Source organism: Leucopleurus acutus (genome assembly GCF_964270905.1).
Source record: "Leucopleurus acutus genome assembly, chromosome: 16".
Taxonomy (NCBI): domain Eukaryota; kingdom Metazoa; phylum Chordata; class Mammalia; order Artiodactyla; family Delphinidae; genus Leucopleurus; species Leucopleurus acutus.
The window spans coordinates 59,889,349-59,914,379 of NC_139158.1; the positions used below are offsets into that span (position 1 = coordinate 59,889,349).

The 25,031-nt window shown below is 41.8% G+C and overlaps 1 protein-coding gene across 1 annotated transcript in view; it reads right to left on the bottom strand.

Moving 5' to 3' along the window:
- Positions 1–1,324: 1,324 nt before the first annotated feature.
- PSMF1 (proteasome inhibitor subunit 1) overlaps positions 1,325–25,031 on the bottom strand; it is a 52,678-nt gene continuing 28,971 nt past the window's right edge. The window contains exons 5-7 of the mRNA XM_082856754.1: positions 4,169–4,222; positions 2,882–3,040; positions 1,325–2,341 (exon numbers count right to left, since the gene is read on the bottom strand). Coding sequence (XP_082712880.1) covers positions 2,290–2,341; positions 2,882–3,040; positions 4,169–4,222 — 265 coding nt within the window. The 3' untranslated portion in view covers positions 1,325–2,289. The remainder of the gene's footprint in view (positions 2,342–2,881; positions 3,041–4,168; positions 4,223–25,031) is intronic.

The following is a 25,031-nucleotide window of genomic DNA, read 5'->3' on the forward strand; positions in this document are numbered from 1 at the left end:
TATACTAAAAACACTGAATCGCACACTTTAAAAAACGTGAACTTTATGGGTATGTGAATTATATCTCAATAAAGCTGTATTTTTAAAAAAGAGGAACAGGTTATTAAGTGCTGATATTTATTGCTAAGGCTCCAACCTTTTGGGTTCCACAAAACATATACCTGAACCATTCCCTTTGGCTGCTTGGCTGGAAGGAGGGAAGTGGCCCAGACATACAACACATACCGACAGCCTGACTTGGAAGTTCCTGAAGGCCCCATTCACCTTCCCCCACATAACTACGACATAGTCTGTGTTCCTCACTGTCCCTGATGCAAGGAGACCCACTCAAAAAACCTGCTGATTCTGCAGGTGGATCACTAAAGTTTCTATATTCAGAAAACAGAATTATATTTATGGCTATCCTTTCCACTTTTGCTATTAGAAAATCTAAGTGGCAAATTTATTGTTTCAATCTTGTCCTTTCCTTGAATCAGGGTCCTAAAAGTTATCTACCTCTCCCACTTGTCTGATGTTCCTTTAAATGCTTCGTTTTATAATAAAAGATGCTTTTATGAGCAAATTGCCCCAAGTCCTTCTGGTTGAAGGTATGATCCAGTTTCAAAACAAAAACGTTCCACCCATTAGCTGGCTCTTGAGGAAGACGACTATTAATGACTGCATTTGTAGCTCTGCCTGACCTCTGGGTCTTTCTCCAGAGCAGAGCTGTTCTAAAAGCTTCAAGGTGGTCTTTTACTAAATCAGTGCTTGAAATGGGGGCCAGAAATGCCCAGGAAGCCAGCTCATGCGAGCCTCCCCTAGTCCCAGCCTCCATCTTGGATTGCCCCTGGGCACATATGCCTGTTTAGTTTACTCCTAACCCACTCTCAGACACAACAGACAGGCAATTCAGGCTACAGCATATTAGCAGATGCCTCAGGAAGGCTCTGGTGGCCCTCTGCCCACAGATAAATAATACATCCTAATTTAAGGGAAGGAATCCAAGGAGCTGAAAAGTTTAAGGACCCACCCGTGGCTGAAATGCTAGTTAGGGAGTGAAAGTGACTAGTGCCTTGATCTCTTGCCTCTGAGTCTGGTGCTCTAGAGTGCTCTTTCCACTCCAGCACAGGGGTTCATCCCTGACCACATCTGTCAGGCCTCAGGCTGAAAAGACTTCCTGAGTTGTTTCTTGCATCACTAGCTCCTTCATTCACCCCTATCACACACTCCTCCCAACCCACCCCCTGCCACTGGCTTTCAGAGACCAGGCTCCCTGCTTGTCCTGAAGTTCAGCACCACGCTGCTATGCTTGTGTCTGAGCCACAAGAGGGGTGAGAGGCACACAGTTGTGGACTCTGTAGGTAAGTACCACACAAAGCCTTGAACCTTTATTCTTTCCCTTTTGCCCCAGTTCCCAGGGATCATCAGACATAGAAGCAGACACCAGAATGTTTTAGAGCAAGAAAGGCACACCTCAGATTTCGTAGGTAGACACGATGGCCCTGGGAGGAAGGGATCTGCTTAGGGTCACTCAGTAAGTTAGTGGCAAAAAGAGATTAGCCTTCAGGACTGTTCTGTTTATTCCTCTGTTCATAGGCTGCCATTGCCCAGGCACAGAGGGACCCAGAGGACTGGCTCAGACAAGCAGAACTGGAAGATTTTGCCCATTTCAGAATGATGCAATCTTTCCACAATCTGCCTGTCCTTGAGAAAGTCATCCTTGTGGCCTATGAGGTTTCCAGTCACTCATTTTCATCCATGAAGCCAGACTGGGACCCATTCTTAGTGGTGTCAGGAGCAAGAGCAATTTATGAAAGGAAGGTGCCTGAGAGGCAAGAACAGGCCCTGGGTAGGAAAAAAGAGTCATTTAGCCCCTCAAACATTCAAACTCTCAAGTCTCATAAATGGAAGGAACTGAGCAGCAAAGAAGAGTGGGATACTGGCAACATGATTTTTGTATTGACATTTGGTTCTTAATAATAACATCCAAAATGTGTTCTGTTCTTACAGTGCTGCAACTGGGACTGCATCGGGTCGAGGGTATATGTTGCCGGAGTCTTCCCTGGGAAGTGGGGAGGAGCTGGTGGTGAGAGACACTGATTTCTCTTTGGGACCTATATGCAGCCAGGTGGACAGCTACAGCAGGTACCTTGGCCCTGGCAGGGGGTGGGGAGGCAATCCCAGCTGGCCTGCAAACACATGGGCAGAGTCCCTTGCCCCCAGCCCACAAGAAAACGGTTGCTGATGGGGCTAGCAGTGGCAGCTCCAGGAGAGTAGAGGGAAGGATGGTATGTTACATTCTTGAGGCCTTCACAGGTACATGTCATCGTAGCCCGGCGGGCGGAGATGGTCTGGGTTAGGTCTGGAATGGAAAGAGGGGCTGGTGAGTTGGGGCGATGGAGAGCCAGCGGCGCACGGGCACACAGGGTCCTGAATGGAGAGAGCCTGCCTCAGAATGATGTGGTGGTTTGTGCAGTTCAAGAGCATGCACTCTAGAGTTGGGTCTGAATTCTTATTCTCCCACCTTGGATAAGTTACTCCACCTTTCAGGGCCTTGATTTCTGCATCTGTGAAATATGGACAGTAATATCTACCCACAAGTGTTGACATAAGGATCCAGTGAGTTCCTGACACATACAAAAAGTCCATTAAGTGTGAGTAGCAACCCCTCCTCTGAGTCCTCCGTGACGGGAGCTGGGGAAGGGAGGCACTGAGGAATGGGAAGCTCCTGGAAGGCTCCAGGGAGGCATCAGGCAGGTGCCTGGAGAGGCTCCACTCTCTTGGCAGCAGGGGACAGAGGTAGTGGTGACTCTGCGCCTGGCGTCAGACGCTTTCATCCCTGCAATGCTGAGCTGAGCTGCCATCACGTCCTACTTCTCAGCATATCTGAGGGAATACCTACCCAGGTGGGCTGGTCCCAATGGGTCCAAAGGGGTCAAAGCGTGCTCCTGGGGGCACAGCGCCTGGAGGAAGCCGGTTTGGGAGGCCCGATGATGGGTCAATAAGTGCTCTTGGGAAGCCGGATCTCAGGGGATCCACGATCATGCCACCTCTCCGACACCTGAGGCAAGAAGGAACGATGGGTAAGCAAATGTGGCAAGCAGCGGTTGGAGAAGGAGTGAAGGTGGTGAGAATGGACTAAAAATGACTGGGACATCAATGCTGGATGGTTCAAGCAGACACACACGGATGGCTGCCTGAGTGCCAGCAGGAAGTGGGCAAGCGCAACAACACAAAGAGCACACCTTCTCTGGCCATCATGGCCTGTACTTTCAGCTCTACAGGCTCCCTGAATTGAGGTCCCTGCCATCTCCTGCACCCAAGAGGGACAATTCGATAAAGAACGTGTGCCAGAACTTGTCAAGGTCAATGCAGAACCATCACAAGGCTCTGCAGGCTACTACTTTAGGTCTAAGGACTAATGAATTGAGATAATTCATGATGCTAGCTTTTTTGCTGTTTCCTTAAAGGTCTCAGGGCAATCCATAATTTGGTTGTCCAAGTCTGGCTCTTGACAGCATCTGTCCCTCATTGAATTCCATGGATCCGACCTCATGGCTCAAACTAGGATGAATAAGCTGATGTTCCCCAAACTTTGAAGTCACTGTTCAAGCTTAACTGCAGACTTATATGATTTCCCCATGGTCTAAAGGTGAGACACTCAAGCTGGGGACACTCTGCAGCAGAGGTTAAAATCTAAAAGCATTCAGAGAAGACAGTGCCTAGCTGAGGCTGAAATAACTTTGTTGGGGACTTGACAAGAACCACACCAGAGTCTAATGGGGATCAGAGACTCCCCTTACCAAGTGAGGTGACCTCTGAATAGCCCTGAACTGCCCTCAGGTCTGTAGCCCACTGTGTGCTCTTCAGTCTGCACCTGATAGATCCCCATGGTATCCTTCCATCCAAGGGACAGCTGCCGTCTTCCACCAAAACAAGCAGGGCCAGAAAACAACAGAGGAGCTGCCCACTGGGCTTGCTCAGCCACTCCCCAACACTCAGAGCCCTCCTGCACTGCTCCAGGTACGGCAGAGCAGAGCAGCGGCAATGCTTTCTCAGCCACTCAGCAACAACTGCTTCCTTCACCCCAAAGGAAGACTGATGAAAAGCTCTAAAATTAGAAGATGAGCTTCGGCTGAAAGGCCATAAGAGCAAGTCGTGTTGCTGTCACCTCCCCAGCAGTACTCACCCAAAGGGGTCTAGGTCCTCTCCCCCGACAGCAAATGGGCCCAGGGGATCACACCTGAAACAAACAAGGGACAATTACTGAAAGTCCCGGAGCAGCCTGGGCTCCCAGAGGTCCAAACCTGATGCCTTTGGGGACACAAATGTACTCCCAGGCATGGGGGACAGGGGAAGCCCCTGAGTGAGACCAGAACACAAGGGATATTTCAAAGTGATCCTCGGCACAGACTAACACTGAAATTATTACAATGGCAATTACGCGAAAAGAGCTGGACATAAAACTAGAAACATGGAGGATCCCAATAATGTAGAAAGATAAAAATATGAACAGTGGCAACCAGATAAATTTTATTTTATTCATACCTTTCCCAGGCTCCTAAAGTTTGTACAAAGAACCAAGAACATTTAGATCAGAAAAATACTATTCTAAAACCCCAAACCAAAAGCTCAGATTTAAAAGCTTCGAAGGGTGGAGTGAGATGGGTGCTCATATACAACTAGAACTGTGCTTCTCAACCTTTTTCTCATTATGGCCCCTGCATGAAATGCCAATATCACAGATACTGCACTGGATAGCCACAAACCACTGTAATTTCTAAGATTTTTTTCACCCCCCCAACCAAGAACCAATTTTTGCCCACACTGAGACTGCAGGAGCCAGGAGAATAAATCAGTGTGTGCTTTGTGGAGACCAAGTCTATACTAATATATATATACATGCAAAATATATCTGTCTCTCAAAAGCCTTCTGTATCTTTACATTCTGTGATCTGATACTTTTATGCCTAGGTATCCATCTTAAAAAAATAATACATAATTCAAATGAAAATATCATCATAAAGACTTTAACCAAGGGAACAGGATTGGCTGTAAATGGGGACCAGTTAGGCAGATCATGGTAATGCAGCCATGGAAACAATGTTCTTAGAATGTTTTAAAATGATGTGGAAAAATGTTTATGCTCCAGTGTTAACTGTGGGAGAAAAGGGGATTATCAATAGCCTAGGAAATCAACTATGAAAAATGTGTGTGTGTGTGTGTATAAATAAAACTAGAAAGAAGCATAACTGAAAATATAAACAGTGACAGTTAAACCTGGGAGAAGTTTCTTCTTTATACTTTCCTATTTTTTCTATATAGGATATGGCTATGGATATAATAAAACAAAGAAGATTTGGTATTTGAAAAAGTGTGCTTTGGAATCTGCTTAGAGCCCCAGTGAGCAATACAAACCTGACAGTTCTGGGGCATGGGAGACCTCAGAAAAGCCTGGTAAATAGCAGCTAATCAAAGCTTACAGGTAAGAAGCCATTAATTAAGCAACTAGGAAAATAATCCAAAAGTAGGTGCTTCTCCAGGTAGTTCTACCTTATGAGCTGGAAAGGACACCATGATTTAGATGGACATGGCTTCCAAGGGAAGCAATTTTTCCCGACCTAGGTTATTGTTTCCAAGCCATGGTTCACGGAGCTGGCAGTTCAAACTTTCTGGTGGCCTCCCAACAACTGCCTCACTGGACAGACCAAGTGGTGCAGAGGGCAGCAAGCATTTTACACTTGTCTCCACAAACTGCCCCCTACAGAGCAGCAAGCAGGAGGAGCTTCTAGTGGCTATAAAAATGACTTGGAAAACAGAGCCCTGATGGCTCCTGAAACATGGAGCCATCTCTGTTTTTCTCTCCTAGGCCACAGAGCGTGGGGAGGAAAGAAGAGATAAAGAACAATGGAGGCTAGAAAGGCAGCTGCCAGGCCCACCCCAACAATCTGCTTTCTTGCAATTGTCACGGCATATCCTTTACGCTCACACTCAACAGTCTAACTGCAACACATGCACGCTTCTGTGAGCTCATTATATACACGCCCAGATCCTATTATAAAACAGTCTCAGTACTGGATATGCTGAATGAGGCTCTCGGGATTAAAAAAAAAAAAGAAGCTAATTTTTGTAAATGGTCTCTAGAATCAAGCCCCTAAAACTTCATCTAGTAATCAGCTGAAAGAGAGTGCTGTACACTAAATGCTCTAGGCGCAACTGCCTAGCTGGGCCCACTGGACAGTAAGGCCTAGCTTCAAAACGGGCCCTTTGGGATTGGGGCCCTTTGAAGGCCCTTTGGGATTTGGGGGTGATCCTGACTGCACACAATTCCTCCTTATGTGCTCTCCTCTCCTCTTAGATAAAAACAACACGCCTCTCTTGGGCACACAAATCCTGTTGACGCCATTCTTATGGCTGAGGTGGTCTGGTGAACAGGAAAAACCTCAGGACTCTGGGTGGGGGACTGTCTGGCTGGTTGGCAGGGGTCTGGCTGGTTTGCACCTCAGTCTTCTACGATGGAAAATCTAAGTAGTAACACTCAGAGTCTGCTGTCATGGTGAAACATAGTATTGGACATGAACAGATTTGTTGACAGGAAAGGCCTGGAAGAATGGAATAATAGCTGCTGCCGATACTTACTGACAGCTTGCTTTGTGTCAGGCACCATGCTAAATTTAGTTTTTAAAATTTAATTTTCTGAATAGGTAATGCCTTCACCAGTTTCAAAATTCAAAACAATACACAGATTGAATTCAAAATTCAAAGGATACACAGATCCATAATCTTAGGCTGGATGTGTTTTGGAATTCACAATTTTTCATGTTTCAGAAAGGTCAGATGAATATACCTAACATATTATTGTGTAGTACCCTATAACCAATACCTTAATATTTCTGCAAAATGAATGAGAATTGACACAAAATGAACATATAAGGAGCTTCATGCCACTTCAGTTCAGGTTCTGCTACCAAACAAGGTGTGGCATCAATCTTATGAACAAAACAAAACAAAACAAAAAAATCAACAACACCGGGTTTTCAGAGCTCTTGATTTCAGAGTTGTAAGATAAGAGATTGTGGACCCCTACAAGTAAAAAAAATCTCCCTCTTAGCCCTGTCCTCCAGGCTACCCACAGACAACTAATGACATCAGTTTCATGTATGTTCTTCCAAAGATACTCTGCATATATGAGCAAATATGCATTTCCCCTACTTTTTAAACAGATGGATATGCTGAGCTCCTTATAAATATTACCTTATTTTATATTTGCAATAGCCCTCTAAGGAAGTACAATTTTTTTCCTATTTTACAAGTGAGGAAACTGAGGCTCAGAGAAGCAAGTGTTCTTACACAAGGCCAGATGAGTAGTAAGTGGCCAAGAATGAATTCACACTAGGTTTACCCAACTTCAAAAGCCATGACCTTTTAATTGGTGTGTTGAGACCATTTACATTTAATGTGATATGTTTAGATTTAGATCTGCCATTTTACTATTGCTTTTCCAATTGTTCTTTTTCTTTCCTCTATTTTCTCTCTTTTTAATTCAACTTCAGAGTTTTTGACTAGATCTCTTTGTAGTTTTTTCAGTGGTTGCTTGAGGGATTACAATAAACAGATGTAACTTTTCACAGTCTACTGAGAAATAGTATATTACCCTTTCAAGTAGAAGGTAAAAACCTTATCAGCATAAGTAAGTCCTTTCATTCACCTTCCTTGTCTTATATAACATACAATATTGTCATATTATATGACATATATATTATAACTACAATGAATTTGTTCTAATTTTTGCTTTCAATTATAAAACATGTTTTAGAGAATTCAAGAGAACAGTCTATTATGTTTATCTAGATATTTACCATTCTTATTGCTCTTCCTTTATTCCTGATGTTCCAAGTGTCTAGCTGGTATCCCTTCCCTTCTGTCTGAAGAACTTTCATTAGCAATTCCTTCTGAGAAGATCTGTTGACTATGAATTCTCTTCGTATCCTTTTACTAAGAATATCTTAAAATCCTTCAGAAATAAAGATGATGTATTTGCTGGACATAGAATTCTGGGTCTGACAATCCTTTTTTCTCCATACTTTAAGAATGGTGGTCTACTTATTTCTGGTTTCTATGTATTCTGATGAGAAATCCATAATCATTCAAATTCTTATTCCTCTATAAGCAATGTGTTTTTTTCTCTAGTTGCTTTCATGACTTTCATTTTTAGCAATTTGATTATGTTTGAGCATGGACTTCTTTGGGTTTATCCTACTTAGGATTTGCTGAGCTTTTTAAATCTGTAGGTTTATGTCTTTTGCCAAATCTGAGAAGTTTTCAGCCATTATCTTCTTCAAATAATTTTTCTGTACTTCACTCTTTCTCCTCTCCTCCTAAGACTTTCATGACCGCAGTGTCAGCTCTTTTATAATTGTCCCACAGGTTCCTGAAACTTTATTTTAAAATATTTTTTCTCTCTATCGTTCAGATGATTTCTACTGATTTATTTCAAGTATTTAATCTCTCCTCTGTTATCTCTATTCTGCTACTGATTCATCCAGTGAAATTATTTTGATTACTGCATTATTACTTTTCAGTTCTAAAATTTCCATTGGTTTCTTTTTTGTACCTTGTTTCTTTGCTGAGATTTTCTATCATTCCATTTGTTTCTAGACTGCCCTCACTTCTCTAAGCATTTTTATAATAGCTGCTTTATATCTCTGTCACATAATTATTCCAGCATTTGCATCACATTGGAATATTGGCATCTGTTGATTGTCTTTTTGTGAGCTGAAATTTTCTTGATTCTTTGTATGCCCAATAATTTTGAACATTTTGTCATGAGGTTTGGGGAGAATCCTGGTATTTTTGTCTTAGCAGGCAAACGACCCAGCTGGGTTTGGGATCCAAGTTCAGGTTTCAATGTCAGTTCTGTTTGGAAAGCCTTTGCAGTGCTATCCAGTTGTGTACCACGTTATGTGCTAACCAGTGGTCAGTCTGAGACCTGGCAGTGGGCTATCCTGTAGTTCTATTCTCAAAGTCTTTGGTGTGCTATTTACAATCAGATCCACTTATGTACAGTTTGCAGGTAAGGCCTGGAGTCCATAAGTTTATGGAGTTGCTTTCTGAACTCTTCCGTTTCTGTGATCTATCTCCTTGATACCTTCGAGTTCCCTGGGGCTCCTCTTTTGGTCCTCTGGCCAGAAAGCTGGGACATTGCTTACCTTGCTCTGCCATGTACTTCCCCTGACAGTGCCTGTGTCCACATGCCTGTATCAAATGGAGGGAGAACAAAGAAAGAAAAAAAAAGCAACAGTGGTTCACTCCATACTCTTGACACAAGTCTTATTGGAAAGGAAGGGTCTTCTCCCTCAGTTTTAAGTTTGTGGACTGTCACATGCTGGGGTATAAAACAATGGAGAAAAGGAAGAAGAAACACGGGAGATTTTCCTCATTCTCTCTTGAGCACTAGACCCCATTCCCACTCCTTTAGCCAGAATGGAGGGCTGTCCTGGAGTGCTCTCTTTCCATGCCAATATCTAATTCCTTGTTTTGGGCTTCCTTGAGTTCATACTGGAGGCCAGTATGGTGGTATTTCAACCTCTGGTCTTCTTTCCCAATCTATCTGCTACTACTTTTCAGCATCCTCAAATAATTGCTCCGTGCATTCTATATAGCTGCAGTCAATGGGAAAGTCAGGAAGGAGTGTGCTTATTCCAGAACCAGTCTTCCAAACCTAGGCTCTTAACCGGTACAGAACATCAATATGGCTGCTTTCAACACAGCTGCTGGTCTGCACCCACTGGTGATCACCAGGCATGAACGCAAAGCTCTCCATATGCACATCAGAATTCTTTAGGAGTGCCGACTGTGCTTTCACAGTGCATCCAGCAGCAATTACCTGAAGATTTCTAGACCCTGATCCCTGAGTCAGTTTTCATGGCATTGTTTGAACCACCTAGGCCAGTTCTGTTCAAATTGTAATGTGCACATGAATCAGTGGGAGAATCTTGCTAAAATGTAGGTTTTAATTCAGAAGATCAGGGATGGGACCTGAGATCTTTCATTTTCTGAAAGCTCCCACATGATCTGGCATTGCTGGTATGGAGACCACCAATGGCTAGGCTGCATCCCAGCGAGGGTACAAGCTGGGGAATTTTTGTGGTCTGGGTTTATTTGCTTTGTCCTGCCAAGTGTGGAAACTTAGGACTGGGAAAATGGAAATGCTGATAGCTATAGACAACAGTGTGTGCACATAAACAAGGAGAGCACCAGTTATGTGCTCTGAGCAAGCAGGGCACTACACCTTTCCTTTTCCCCACCCCTCGATGAACTCATAGGATAGGATATCCTATGAGTTCAAAGGTGAACTGGGGACTGAGAATGGTTGGAAAATACTACATTTAGGCTAACTGAACAAAGATTTTCAAAAGAGAAAGAAAATATATGTATATACTAAAAAATTATAAGAAAAATGTCACCCATCATCTGACTCTAACACCATGACTATTTTTGCTATTCTTTCCTAGTCTTTTTAGAAGCATATTTTTAGACAATTATAATAAATATAATTTTAGATCTCACTGTTTTCCTCCACTTGTGTCCTATATTTCTCATGTTGTTTGTCTTTGCTATTAACATTTTTAATGGCCAAATAACAGTCACTCAAGTGAAGCAAATTTTTTAAATTTACTTAATTTTCTACTGTAGGTATTGGGGTATTGCTTCTGGTGTGTGTTAACTATAAATAATGCTGTAATGAATAACTTTCAGCTCATATTTTTTTCCAGGTTAGAAATCGATAACTGTTATTCTTTGCCCATCCGACCACTGTATGATGGGAACAGACAACCTATTTCTCTGGTCAAGAAGACAGAAAGCAGTTGTACTCAGGAGCTTCAACTGTACCTGATTTAGATGATTTACAAGGTTAGATTTAGGTCCTTTAAGCTGATGAGATTTAGATGAGATTTTAGGCTGAGCTGATACAGTAACAGCAAAAGCCTCCTCAGAACGCTGGGGGAGGGGAAATGTATTTTGCCTTTGGTAGAAATGTCCCCCTCTCAAGATTCCACACCCTTTAATCCCCAGAATCTGTGAGTGTGATGAGAAATCACTCCTGCATTTATGTTTTATGGCACAGTTGACCTCAAAAAGGGGGGATTGGGCTTCCCTGGTGGCGCAGTGGTTGAGAGTCCGCCTGCCGATGCAGGGGACATGGGTTCGTGCCCCGGTCCGGGAAGATCCCACATGCCGCGGAGCGGCTAGGCCCGTGAGCCATGGCCGCTGAGCCTGCGCGTCTGGAGCCTGTGCTCCACAACGGGAGAGGCCACAACAGTGACAGGCCCGCGTACCGGGGGTGGGGGTGGGGGAAAGGGGGGGGTTATCTGGGTGAGCTAATCTAATCATATGGACCTTTAAAAGCAGAGAACTTTCTCTAGCTGGTGGCAGAAGTAAAGGTGGAAGGGAAGATTTGAAGCATGAGAAGAACCTGACACACTGCTGTTGGCTTTAAATATGGAGGCAGCCACGTGAGAAGAAATGCAAGAGGTTTAAGGAGGTGAGAGAGAGGCCTCCAGCCAATAGCCAGTGAGGAATGGGGTAACAAGAAACTGAATTTGGGTTCAGTTAGCTTACAAATGTTATGTGGATGATGCCTTTCTAAATAATTTGAAAGAAAAAGACTAACTCCAGCAGTGAAAAGGATGTGGAAATGACACCAAAATATAGGGGGAATGCGAATTAATACTACTGTTTAGGGAGGCAACTGGGCAATACGTATCAAAATCTTTAAAAAGAGGCTTAGTCCTTAATATATTAATTCTACTGTCAGGAATGCATGCTAAGGAAATATTCAGATGTGTTCTAAGTTGCACGAAAAGTATGTTCCCTGAAGCATTACCTATGGTAGCCCCAAATTAGAAATGACTTGGGCTAAAAAAAAAAAAAAAACTCCTTGCATCATCCTTGCTTTTTCTTCCCATCATCAGGCCAACCCATAAGCAAGTCCTGTATAGTATACTTCCAAATATATCCCAGATCATCTACATATCTGCCACCACCTACCACCTACCATCATTATTTCTTGCCTGGATGCCTGTGTCAGCCCCTTATCTGGTCTTTCTGTTTCTACTCTTGTCCCTCTCTAATCCATTCTCTACAAAGGAGCCAGAAGAATTTAAAAAAAAAAAAAAAAGGTAAATAATATCAAGTCCCTCTCTTGCTAAATACACCTAGTGGCTTCCCTGCTCCTGACAATGACCCAGGCTCTACACAAACTGTCCTTTGCTTACCCCCACAGTGTCATCTCCCATCACTCTTCTGCACCATGCTCCAACCATACTAGCTTTCTCTTTGTTCTTGGAATAATCCAAGCCAAGACAGTTTCTTTTGAAGCAACTGCTGATATAGGTGCCAAAAGGAGAAAATATCCCTTTGAATCCCACACCAATGTTTGAGCTGTGTTTCTCTGGGCAAGTTGATTAACCTCTCTGTATCTCAGTTTTCTTTTCTATAAAATGGGGATAACACTAGCACCTATCTCTCATTCTCTTGTTAATGAAGGTTAAAAGAGATTATACTTTATACTTAACGTAATAGCTCAGCACACAGTAAAGGCTCAATAAATATTACCTATGTTAGTTGCCAGAATCTAAGTGGGATCCCTTAAAAAAAAAAAAAGTCAATGGTTAAAGGGGTCCCAAATGGATCACTTGCTAACCAAAACATTTTGATGGCTTCCATTACCCCAGGATCAAACCCAGCTCCTTAGCACATAAGGCCCCTTGTGATGTGGCCCCCATGTTTACCTATTCTCCCTTCACATGCCAGCACAAGTAATATATAACCCCCTGATCCCTCCCCTGCCTACAAACACACACACACACACACATACACACACACACACACACACACACACACACACGATGATAAGATGATTTCATAGCCCCATTTGTACCCACTGTTCCCTTGGCCACAAATGCCAATTACTCCCAATACTACAGATTTTTTATTAGTCCTTTAAAATTTAGTTCATCATGCATTATCTCAGTGAAGCCCTTCCTTCTATATCCTATCTCAACTCAGTCCTTCATAATAATCAACCTCTTCTGAGCAGAAGACCTCACACATACTTCTTTCACGATTTTAAAAAGAGTTAACGGTCTGGAATAAAAGGGGCAATCAGCCCTAATCGACTGTGAACTCCTTGAAAGTTAGGTCCATACCTCATCATGTATTCCCAGTGCCTAGCACAGTATCTGACACATAACTGACACTTAGACCCACTTGGGGCTAAGAAATTGTGTAAAGGATAAAAGCAAAGGTTTCAGAGTTTGACCCAAGTTCAAATTCTGGCTTCACCATTTAACAGCTGTCTGACCTAGGGCAAATCATGAAATCTCTTAGTTTTCTCCCCTGTAAAATACAGACAATAGTATCTATTTCTCAGGGTTGTTATAAGGATTAAATGAGAATGTTTATAAAAGCTTAGCACCTGGTATACAATAAAGAGTTTAATAAGCAGTATCCAATATTCTATTATTATAACACAACTTCTGCTCCTTAATGGTTGTGGTCAAGTTACTTACACATGAACCTCAGTTTCATGTAAACTGTAAAAGGGGGATAGCCCTTACTGATCTCATGGGGTTGAGAGGATTAAATAAAAGCATGAGGATGAAATGACTAGTATGTTGTCTGCAATAGTTGGCATTCAATAAAAAGTAGCCATATTAAATATTACTGAACTAGCTTTGCCATCCATGGGAAAAAGATCAAAGGGATAAAGATTTCGTCCATTCTAAGGAAAAGAATGAGGGCAACTATTATTGTTTCACAAGTAATGAAAAATGAAAATTATTAAGGTGGCATAGGTAGAGGATAATTCTTTTCAAAATTTGGTGCTAGATCAAAGCTAAAATATGAATCTATCTCACAACACATAAAAATTAATTTCAAACGGATTATCTTAATATAAAAGGTGAAACAACAAAGCTTCTAGAAAATATGAGAAATTCTACATGACCTTGGGGTAGGGCAAAAATTTCTCAAACAGATCAAAAAAGCATCACATATAAAGGGAAAGTATTGATAAGCCAAACTACATAAAATATTAAGAATGTTTTAATTTAAAAAACACCATTAACTGAGTGAAAAGACAAACTACAAGAGGGAAAAAAAAAAGATTCAAAATGTGGTCCATGGACCCCTGGGGGGTTCCTGAGACTCTCATTTCAGGGGGGGTCCATGAGGTCAAAACTATTTCATCTTAGAAGCTATCTGCTTTTTCACCGTGTTGATATTTGCACTGATGGTGCAAAAGCAATGGTGGGTAAAACTGTTGATGACTTAGCATGAATCAAAGCAGAAGCATTCAACTAGCAGTCACTGTAACCTCCCTCACCAGCCACTCCCACCCCCATCCAGTTTTCCTTCAGAATGTCCTTAAAGAATCGTTAAAAATTACCAAGTACTCTAAACTCTCAATCTTTGAGTACACCTCTTTTTAATAGTCTGTGTGATGAAATGGGAAATATGCATAAAGTACTTCTGTGCATGTAGAAATACAACGGTTGTCTCAAAGAGAAGTACTCGTGCAGTTGTTTAAGTTGCTAGCTGAAGTAGCCGTTTTTTCCATGGAAAACCATTTTTATACAAAACAATGACAGACAAACAAAACATGGTTATTCAGACTGGGCTACACAGTTGATACTCTCTTGAAAACCATGTGAACCTGTTACTGCAAGGAAAATAACTGACAGTATATGTTGCCAATGATAAAATTCAAGCTTTCAAGTGAAAATTAGCAATTTGGAAATTTGTATTCACCACTAGCTTGACGGCTCTCCCATACTGATGCTGATGAGATCAGTAATATTGATGAATCTGATTTTTAAAATATTGTGTAATAAATGTGTCAACGTTTAGCGAATCTGCACATCTCAGTGGACCAACAGTTTCCAAATAACCAATTCATGATCTCCCAATAGCATGCACTGGTGAAAGATCCATTAAAAGGGCATGATAGAGCAATGGATTTTAATGTAATAATGTACAAAAAGTTCACTGATATAGATTCAGATTCTACATTGCAACTAACCCTTTGTGAAAATTAATAAAGGGAAACTAACTAAAATGGAATCAAGAGGCCAGAAGGGAGAGCAGAGCCTTCATGCACGAATCACTTGACATCAACACAGACCCCAGAACGAAGAGAGTACCTTATATCTCCCACAGGAAGTGCTACTACTTTACTACTGCCAGGAAGAGGAAGAAAGATTTTCTCCTTGTCCAGCAACAGCTCAGCCAATGAAAGAATCTCACAACTCAGCCAATGAAAAGCCATTATACTGCAAACTCCCAGTTTTCTCCAATGGACTTTAGGTTTATAACAGCCCCTCCCAACTTCCCCTTATTCTCTATAAAAGAACTTCTCCTTTGCTTTACCAGACTTGCATGTGGTGAACCACAGCTGCATGCCCCGAACTGCAATTCTTTGCTGCTCCTGGATAAACCCGTTTTGTTGGTAATAACTGGCTATTTTATTGCTTTACCTTAACACCTTAAAGAAGCTATCACTTATAAAGTTTTGGTGTAATGCAAAGAATATCCACAATTACTACTACTCTCTTTTCCAACAACCTATGTTAAGGCTTAAACAAAAATATTATCACCTACAGACTAAATGCAGAAGCAGAAATGAGAATCTAGCTGTCTTCTATGCCAGTATTAAAGATATCTGCAACAATGTCACTCTTCTCATTAAGTTTTTGATTTGGAAAATAGTTATTTTCATAAAATTTGTTATTTAGGTTAACATACAACAGGTTTATTATGTTTGAATGAATAAATGTAAATTTAAATTTTTTAATTAAAAATTTCAGCTATAATTTATAATATGGTAAATATTGATAGATGCAACTCAAACAAACAAGAGCTCTTTTGGGGTCCTAAATAATTTGGGGGAATGCAAAAGAGTTCCTGAAACAAAAAAGCTTGAGATCTGCCAGCACAGAAAATATAACTCCAGGAAACAAAAGAAAAAATTTAAATACAGATGTTCACAGTGTACTGTTTAAAATGAAAAATTGGACATTCTTGAAATTCCCTGTGGAGGTTAGGCAAACTACAGCATATATTAGTAGAATAAAATATCAGATACTAAAAAATATATGTTAAAGAACATATGTATATGTACAACTGATTCACTTTGTTATAAAGCAGAAACTAACACACCATTGTAAAGCAATTATACTCCAATAAAGATGTAAAAAAAATTATCAGGGACAAAGAAGCAGACAATATGACATGATTATAATAATAATAAATATATATATATATGTTTACCACCTTAGTAAAGAAAATACAAAATTTTAAAAAGAAAATGTGGAGGACTTCTGGGAAGATGGCGGAAGAGTAAGACGCGGAGATCACCTTCCTCCCCACACATACACCAGAAATACATCTACACGTGGAACAACTCCTACAGAACACCTACTTAACTCTGGCAGAAGACCTCAGACCTCCCAAAAGGCAAGAAACCCCCCACGTACCTGGTTAGGGCAAAAGAAAAAAAAAACAGAGACAAAAGGATAGGGACGGGTCCTGCACCAGCGGGAGGGAGCTGTGAAGGAGGAAAAGTGTCCACACACTAGGAAGCCCCTTCGCGGGCGGAGACTGCGGGTGGCGTAGTGGGGGAGCTTCGGAGCCGCGGAGGAGAGCACAGCAACAGGGGTGCGGGGGGCAAAGCAGAGAGATTCCTGCACAGAGGATCAGGACCGAACGGCACTCCGCCGGGGCGGGCGGGGCTGGGAGCCGAGGCTCCGGCCTCAGTCGGAGCGCTGGGAGAGGACTGGGGTTGGCGGTGTGAACACAGCCTGCAGGGCGTTAGTGCACCGCGGCTAGCCGGGAGGGAGTCCGGGGAAAAGTCTGGACCTGCCGAAGAGGCAAGAGACTTTTTCTTCCCTCTTTATTTCCTGGTGCGCGAGGAGAGGGGATTAAGAACGCTGCTTAAAGGAGCTCCAGAGACGGGCGCGAGCCACGGCTAAAAGTGCGGACCCCAGAGACAGACATGAGACACTAAGGAGGCTGCTGCCGTCACCAAGAAGCCTGTGTGCGAGCACAGGTCACTATCCACACTCCCCTTCCGGGGAGCCTGTGCAGCCCGCCACTGCCAGGGTCCCGGGATCCAGGGACAACTCCCCCGGGAGAACGAACGGCGCACTTCAGGCTGGCAACGTCACGCCGGCCTCTGCCGCCGCAGGCCCGCCCCGCACTCCGTGACCCTCCCTACCGCCCCCCCCCCCCCCCCCCCCCCGGCCTGAGTGAGCCAGAGCCTCCGAATCAGCGGCTCCTTTAACCCTGAGCAAAGAACAGACGCCCTCCGGGGACCTACACGCACAGGCGGGGCCAAATCCAAAGCTGAGCCTCTGGGAGCTGTGAGAACAAAGAAGAGAAAGGGAAATCTCTCCCAGCAGCCTCGGAAGCAACGGATTAAAACTCCACAATCAACTTGATGTACCCTGCATCTGTGGAATACCTGAACAGACAACGAATCATCCCAAATTAAGGAGCCGTGTGGATGAAAGGCTCTTGGTGCTGCAGCCAGGAGTTAGTGCTGTGCCTCTGAGGTGGGAGAGCCAACTTCAGGACACTGGTCCACAAGAGGCCTCCCAGCTGCACATAATATCAAACGGCGAAAATCTCCCAGAGATCTCCATCTCAACGCCAGCACCTAGCTTCACTCAACAACCAGCAAGCTACAGTGCTGGACACCCTACGCCAAACAACTAGCAAGACAGGAAGACAACCCCACCCATTAGCAGAGAGGCTGCCCCAAATCATAATAAGTCTACAGACACCCCAAAACACACCACCAGACATGGACCTGCCCACCAGAAAGACAAGATCCAGCCTCATCCACCAGAACACAGGCACTAGTACCCTCCACCAGGAGGCCTACACAACCCACTGAACCAACCTTAGCCACTGGGGACAGACACTAAAAACAACAGGAACTACGAACCTTCAGCCTGCAAAAAGGAGACCCCAAACACGGTAAGATAAGCAAAATGAAAAGACAGAAAAACACACAGCAGATGAAGGAGCAAGATAAAAACCCACCAGACCTAACAAATGAAGAGGAAATAGGCAGTCTACCTGAAAAAGAATTCAGAATAATGATAGTAAAGATGATTCAAAATCTTGGAAATAGAATAGACAAAATGCAAGAAACATTTAACAAGGACCTAGAAGAACTAAAGATGAAACAAACAATGATGAACAACACAATAAATGAAATGAAAAATACTCTAGATGGGATCAATAGCAGAATAACTGAGGCAGAAGAACGGATAAGTGACCTGGAAGATAAAATAGTGGAAATAACTACTGCAGAGCAGAATAAAGAAAAAAGAATGAAAAGAACTGAGGACAGTCTCAGAGACCTCTGGGACAACATTAAACGCACCAACATTCGAATTACAGGGGTTCCAGAAGAAGAAGAGAAAAAGAAAGGGACTGAGAAAATATTTGACGAGATTATAGTTGAAAACTTCCCTAATATGGGAAAGGAAATAGTTAATCAAGTCCAGGAAGCACAGAGAGTCCCATACAGGATAAATACGCCAAGACACATATTAATCAAACTGTCAAAAATTAAACACAAATAAAGCATATTAAAAGCAGCAAGGGAAAAACAACAAATAACACACAAGGGAATCCCCATAAGGTTAACAGCCGATCGATCTTTCAGCAGAAACTCTGCAAGCCAGAAGGGAGTGGCAGGACATATTGAAAGTGATGAAGGAGAAAAACCTGCAACCAAGATTACTCTACCCAGCAAGGATCTCATTCAGATTTGATGGAGAAATTAAAACCTTCACAGACAAGCAAAAGCTGAGAAAGTTCAGCACCACCAAACCAGCTCTACAACAACTGCTAAAGGAACTTCTCTAGGGAAGAAACACAAAAGAAGGAAAAGACCTACAATAACGAACCCAAAACAATTAAGAAAATGGGAATGGGAACATACATATCGATAATTACCTTAAATGTAAATGGACTAAATACTCCCACCAAAAGACACAGATTGGCTGAATGGATACAAAAACAAGACGCATATAATTTGCTGTCTACAAGAGACCCACTTCAGACCTAGAGACACATACAGACTGAAAGTAAGGGGATGGAAAAAGGTATTTCATGCAAATGGAAACCAAAAGAAAGCTGGAGTAGCAATTCTCATATCAGACAAAATAGACTTTAAAATAAAGACTATTAGAAGAGACAAAGAAGGCCACTACATAATGATCAAGGGATCGATCCAAGAAGAAGATATAACAATTGTAAATATTTATGCACCCAACATAGGAGCACCTCAATACATAAGGCAAATACTAACAGCCATAAAAGGGGAAATCGACAGTAACACATTCATAGTAGGAGACTTTAACATCCCACTTTCACCAATGGACAGATCATCCAAAATGAAAATAAATAAGGAAACACAAGCTTTAAATGATACATTAAACAAGATGGACTTAATTGATATTTATAGGACATTCCATCCAAAAACAACAGAATACACATTTTTCTCAAGTGCTCATGGAACATTCTCCAGGATAGATCATATCTTGGGTCACATATCAAGCCTTGGTAAATTTAAGAAAATTGAAATTGTATCAAGTATCTTTTCCAACCACAACGCTATGAGACTAGATATCAATTACAGGAAAAGATCTGTAAAAAATACAAACACATGGAGGCTAAACAATACACTACTTAATAACGAAGTGATCACTGAAGAAATCAAAGAGGAAATCAAAAACTACCTAGAAACAAATGACAGTGAAGACACGACGACTCAAAATCTATGGGATGCAGCAAAAGCAGTTCTAAGAGGGAAGTTTATAGCAATACAATCCTACCTTAAGAAACAGGAAACATCTCGAATAAACAACCTAACCTTGCACCTAAAGCAATTAGAGAAAGAAGAACAAAAAAACCCCAAAGTTAGCAGAAGGAAAGAAATCATAAAAATCAGATCAGAAATAAATGAAAAAGAAATGAAGGAAACAATAGCAAAGATCAATAAAACTAAAAGCTGGTTCTTTGAAAGGATAAACAAAATTTATAAACCATTAGCCAGACTCATCAAGAAAAAAAGGGAGAAGACTGAAATCAATAGAATTAGAAATGAAAAAGGAGAAGTAACAACTGACACTGCAGAAATACAAAAGATCATGAGAGATTACTACAAGCAACTCTATGCCAATAAAATGGAAAATCTGGAAGAAATGGACAAATTCTTAGAAAGGTATAACCTCCCAAGACTGAGCCAGGAAGAAATAGAAAATATGAACAGACCAATCACAAGCACTGAAATTGAAAGTGTGATTAAAAATCTTCCAACAAGCAAAAGCCCAGGACCAGATGGCTTCACAGGCGAATTCTATCAAACATTTAGAGAAGAGGTAACACCTATCCTTCTCACTCTTCCAAAATATAGCAGAGGGAGGAACACTCCCCAACTCATTCTACGAAGCCACCATCACCCTGATACCAAAACCAGACAAGGATGTCACAAAGAAAGAAAACTACAGGCCAATATCACTGATGAACATAGATGCAAAAATCCTCAACAAAATACTAGCAAACAGAATCCAACAGCACATTAAAAGGATCATACACCATGATCAAGTGGGGTTTATTCCAGGAATGCAAGGATTCTTCAATATACGCAAATCAATCAACGTGATACACCATATTAACAAATTGAAGGAGAAAAACCATATGATCATCTCAATAGATGCAGAGAAAGCTTTTGACAAAATTCAACACCCATTTATGATAAAAAAACCCTGCAGAAAGTAGGCATAGAGGGAACTTTCCTCAACATAATAAAGGCCATATATGACAAACCCACAGCCAACATCGTCCTCAATGGTGAAAAACTGAAAGCATTTCCACTAAGATCAGGAACAAGACAAGGTTGCCCACTCTCACCACTCTTATTCAACATAGTTTTGGAAGTTTTAGCCACAGCAATCAGAGAAGAAAAGGAAATAAAAGGAATCCAAATCGGAAAAGAAGAAGTAAAGCTGTCACTCTTTGCAGATGACATGATACTATACATAGAGAATCCTAAAGATGCTACCAGAAAACTACTAGAGCTAATCAATGAATTTGGTAAAGTAGCAGGATACAAAATTAATGCACAGAAATCTCTGGCATTCCTATACACTAAGGATGAAAAATCTGAAAGTGAAATCAAGAAAACACTCCCATTTACCACTGCAACAAAAAGAATAAAATATCTAGGAAGAAACCTACCTAAGGAGACAAAAGACCTGTATGCAGAAAATTATAAGACACTGATGAAAGAAATTAAAGATGATACAAATAGATGGAGAGATATACCATGTTCTTGGATTGGAAGAATGAACATTGTGAAAATGACTCTACTACCCAAAGCAATCTACACATTCAATGCAATCCCTATCAAACTACCACTGGCATTTTTCACAGAACTAGAACAAAAAATTTCACAATTTGTATGGAAACACAAAAGACCCCGAATAGCCAAAGCAATCTTGAGAATAAAAAACGGAGCTGGAGGAATCAGGCTTCCTGACTTCAGACTATACTACAAAGCTACAGTAATCAAGACAGTATGGTACTGGCACAAAAACAGAAAGATAGATCAATGGAACAGGATAGAAAGCCCAGAGATAAACCCACGCACGTATGGTCACCTTATCTTTGATAAAGGAGGCAAGAATGTACAGTGGAGAAAGAACAGCCTCTTCAATAAGTGGTGCTGGGAAAACTGGACAGCTATATGTAAAAGTATGAGATTAGATCACTCCCTAATACCATATACAAAAATAAGCTCAAAATGGATTAAAGACCTAAATGTAAGGCCAGACACTATAATACTCTTAGAGGAAATATAGGCAGAACACTCTATGACATAAATCACAGCAAGGTCCTTTTTGACCCACCTCCTAGAGAAATGGAAATAAAAACAAAAATAAACAAATGGGACCTAATGAAACTTAAAGGCTTTTGCGCAGCAAGGGAAACCATAAACAAGACCAAAAGACAACCCTCAGAATGGGAGAAAATATTTGCAAATGAAGCAACTGACAAAGGATTAATCTCCAAAATTTATAAGCAGCTCATGCAGCTTAATAACAAAAAAACAAACAATCCAATCCAAAAATGGGCAGAAGACCTAAACAGACATTTCTCCAAAGAAGATATACAGACTGCCAACAAACACATGAAAGAATGCTCAACATCACTAATCATTAGAGAAATGCAAATCAAAACTACAATGAGATATCATCTCACACCAGTCAGAATGGCCATCATCAAAAAATCTAGAAACAATAAATGCTGGAGAGGGTGTGGAGAAAAGGGAACCCTCTTACACTGTTGGTGGCAATGTAAATTGATACAGCCACTGTGGAGAATAGTATGGAGGTTCCTTAAAAAACTACAAATAGAACTACCATATGACCCAGCAATCCCACTACTGGGCATATACCCTGAGAAAACCATAATTCAAAAAGAGTCATGTACCAAAATGTTCATTGCAGCTCTATTTACAATAGCCCAGAGATGGAAACAACCTAAGTGTCCATCATCGGATGAATGGATAAAGAAGATGTGGCACATATATACAATGGAATATTACTCAGCCATAAAAAGAAACGAAATTGAGCTATTTGTAATGAGGTGGATAGACCTAGAGTCTGTCATACAGAGTGAAGTAAGTCAGAAAGAGAGAGACAAATACCGTATGCTAACACATATATATGGAATTTAAGAAAAAAAAATGTCATGAAAAACCTAGGGGTGAAACAGGAATAAAGACACAGACTTACTACAGAATGGACTTGAGGCTATGGGGAGGGGGAAGGGTAAACTGTGACAAAGCGAGAGAGAGGCATGGACATATATACACTACCAAACGTAAGGTAGATAGCTGGTGGGAAGCAGCCGCATAGCACGGGGAGATCAGCTCGGTGCTTTGTGACCGCCTGGAGGGGTGGGATAGGGAGGGTGGGAGGGAGGGAGACGCAAGCGGGAAGAGATATGGGAACATATGTATATACATAACTGATTCATTTTGTTGTGAAGCTGAAACTAACATACCATTGTAAAGCAATTATACTCCAATAAAGATGTTAAAATGAAAAAAAACAAAACAAAAAAAAGAAAATGTGGAACACAAATATTGGGAACATTTAGAAAATATGTAAAGATAAAGAGTGAATGGGATTAAAAATGAATTCTGAATGACATAAATAAGAGCTTTATATTTAAGGATTAGTTTTAGCAAAGCTGGTTAAGCATAGGAAATTTTGATTTTTCAAAACAAAGAACAAGATTTGGGGCATACAGTCTCCTGACTGAGGACAGATGGAGCAAAGGGAAATGGGTTAGAATTGTAATGACAACAACAACAAAAAGTTAGGCTTAGATGAAAAAAACTTCCCTTAGAGATGGCTTGTTTTCAGTATTTCTTCCCTAGAGATCTCAGGAGTAGAACAGACCTAATTTTCACCCTCAATTCTCTATCACAATGGAATATCCTCTCCATCTATACCAGCATCACACCAGTAGCCTCTGACAAGGTCTGGACACACATCACCACACACTTAGTGAAGCAAGACATCCCAACTTCAGTTAGCATCTGGAGGTTTCCAGGTGTGGGATAGGCAATATGGTGTGGAAAGTGAGGGGTGAGACACAGAACTGTATCCTATGGGAAGGGGCAGAGGCTGTTGTTTCCTACTCAGAATATAAACTAAGGCTGTTCAGTGATAGGGTAATTAACAACCTGCAGCAGCCAGATGGGCCCTCTGCTCTCCTTTCCCTTCTTCCTGCCCTAAGGCCCCACCCTTAAATCTGGCATTTGTGGGAAAAACAAAAAGGTGAAAGTATGAGTGGCTGGTTGCCCAGCAACATGGTAGTGATGGGGCTCTCACAAAGAAGTCGTCATTATAGGCATCTGTGCTGACAGAGGAAGGAGGCTGGCAATGGGTGGGGGTGGAGAGTGAAGGGGACTACAGAGGCAAGACCTGTCAATTCGCTAGTGGCTGACAAAAAGCCTCCTAAACATTCCGCCTCATCTTCTAGTTCAGTGTTCCAGTCCCGGGAGATAAGCTTGCCTAAGAAAGATCAAACTGAGGGGGGTTAGGGGATGGATTTTTCTCCATCATCAGTGTGCACTCACTACACTGAACTTGTACACAAATTGATTACATGAACTAACACTGAAGGGTGCAATGGGGAAAGCGTAAGCTTCTGAGTCCCATGCAGGGGCAAACCCCAGTCTTCACCCCCTCAGTTAGATAATTCTGGGAAGTTATGCTACCTCCCTTATCCACTGTATACCCCTCTGTAAAAGTAGGGATGCTGCTGATTTCCGTGTAGGACCGCCTGGAAGATGAGCAACCATAAATGGAAACACTTGGTATGGTGGTCAACACATAGTGGACAGCCAAGAAATGGCAGTTTCTCCTATCCTCGATAAGTGGTGGCCAACGTGATGACAGAGGAAACAATGTCCATAAAGGTCCTGGGCCTAAATGTAGTTGCCCAGCACACCCTCTGGGTCGATACTCTCACATCTAAGTGGTTCCACAGCATCAAATCCTTTTCTAGGAGGAAGAGACTATGTATTTTAAAAAAATAAAAGAGGTTCTCTCTTTCGGGAAACCCTCTACTCATTATACCTTCAGTCTTGTTCTCATCTCTGCTTGCTACCTGAATAGGATCCATGGAGTATTTCTTAAGCATCTACTATATTTTGAGCCATGAGCTCAATACGTGACATCATCATATTCCATGCGAAGAAACCTGAGACAGGTATAATAATTCCCAAGGTGCAGATGAGAAAACCAAGGCTAACTGTGCTCACTGAGAGATAGGCAAAGCTACAAGGCCAGGGTTTGAACCCAGCTGATCAACCTCCAAAGCCTGTGCTGCTAACTGCCATATAATACTCTCTTCTTGACATGGGAGGTGGGTGAGGTAGCAGAAAGAAGGGAACA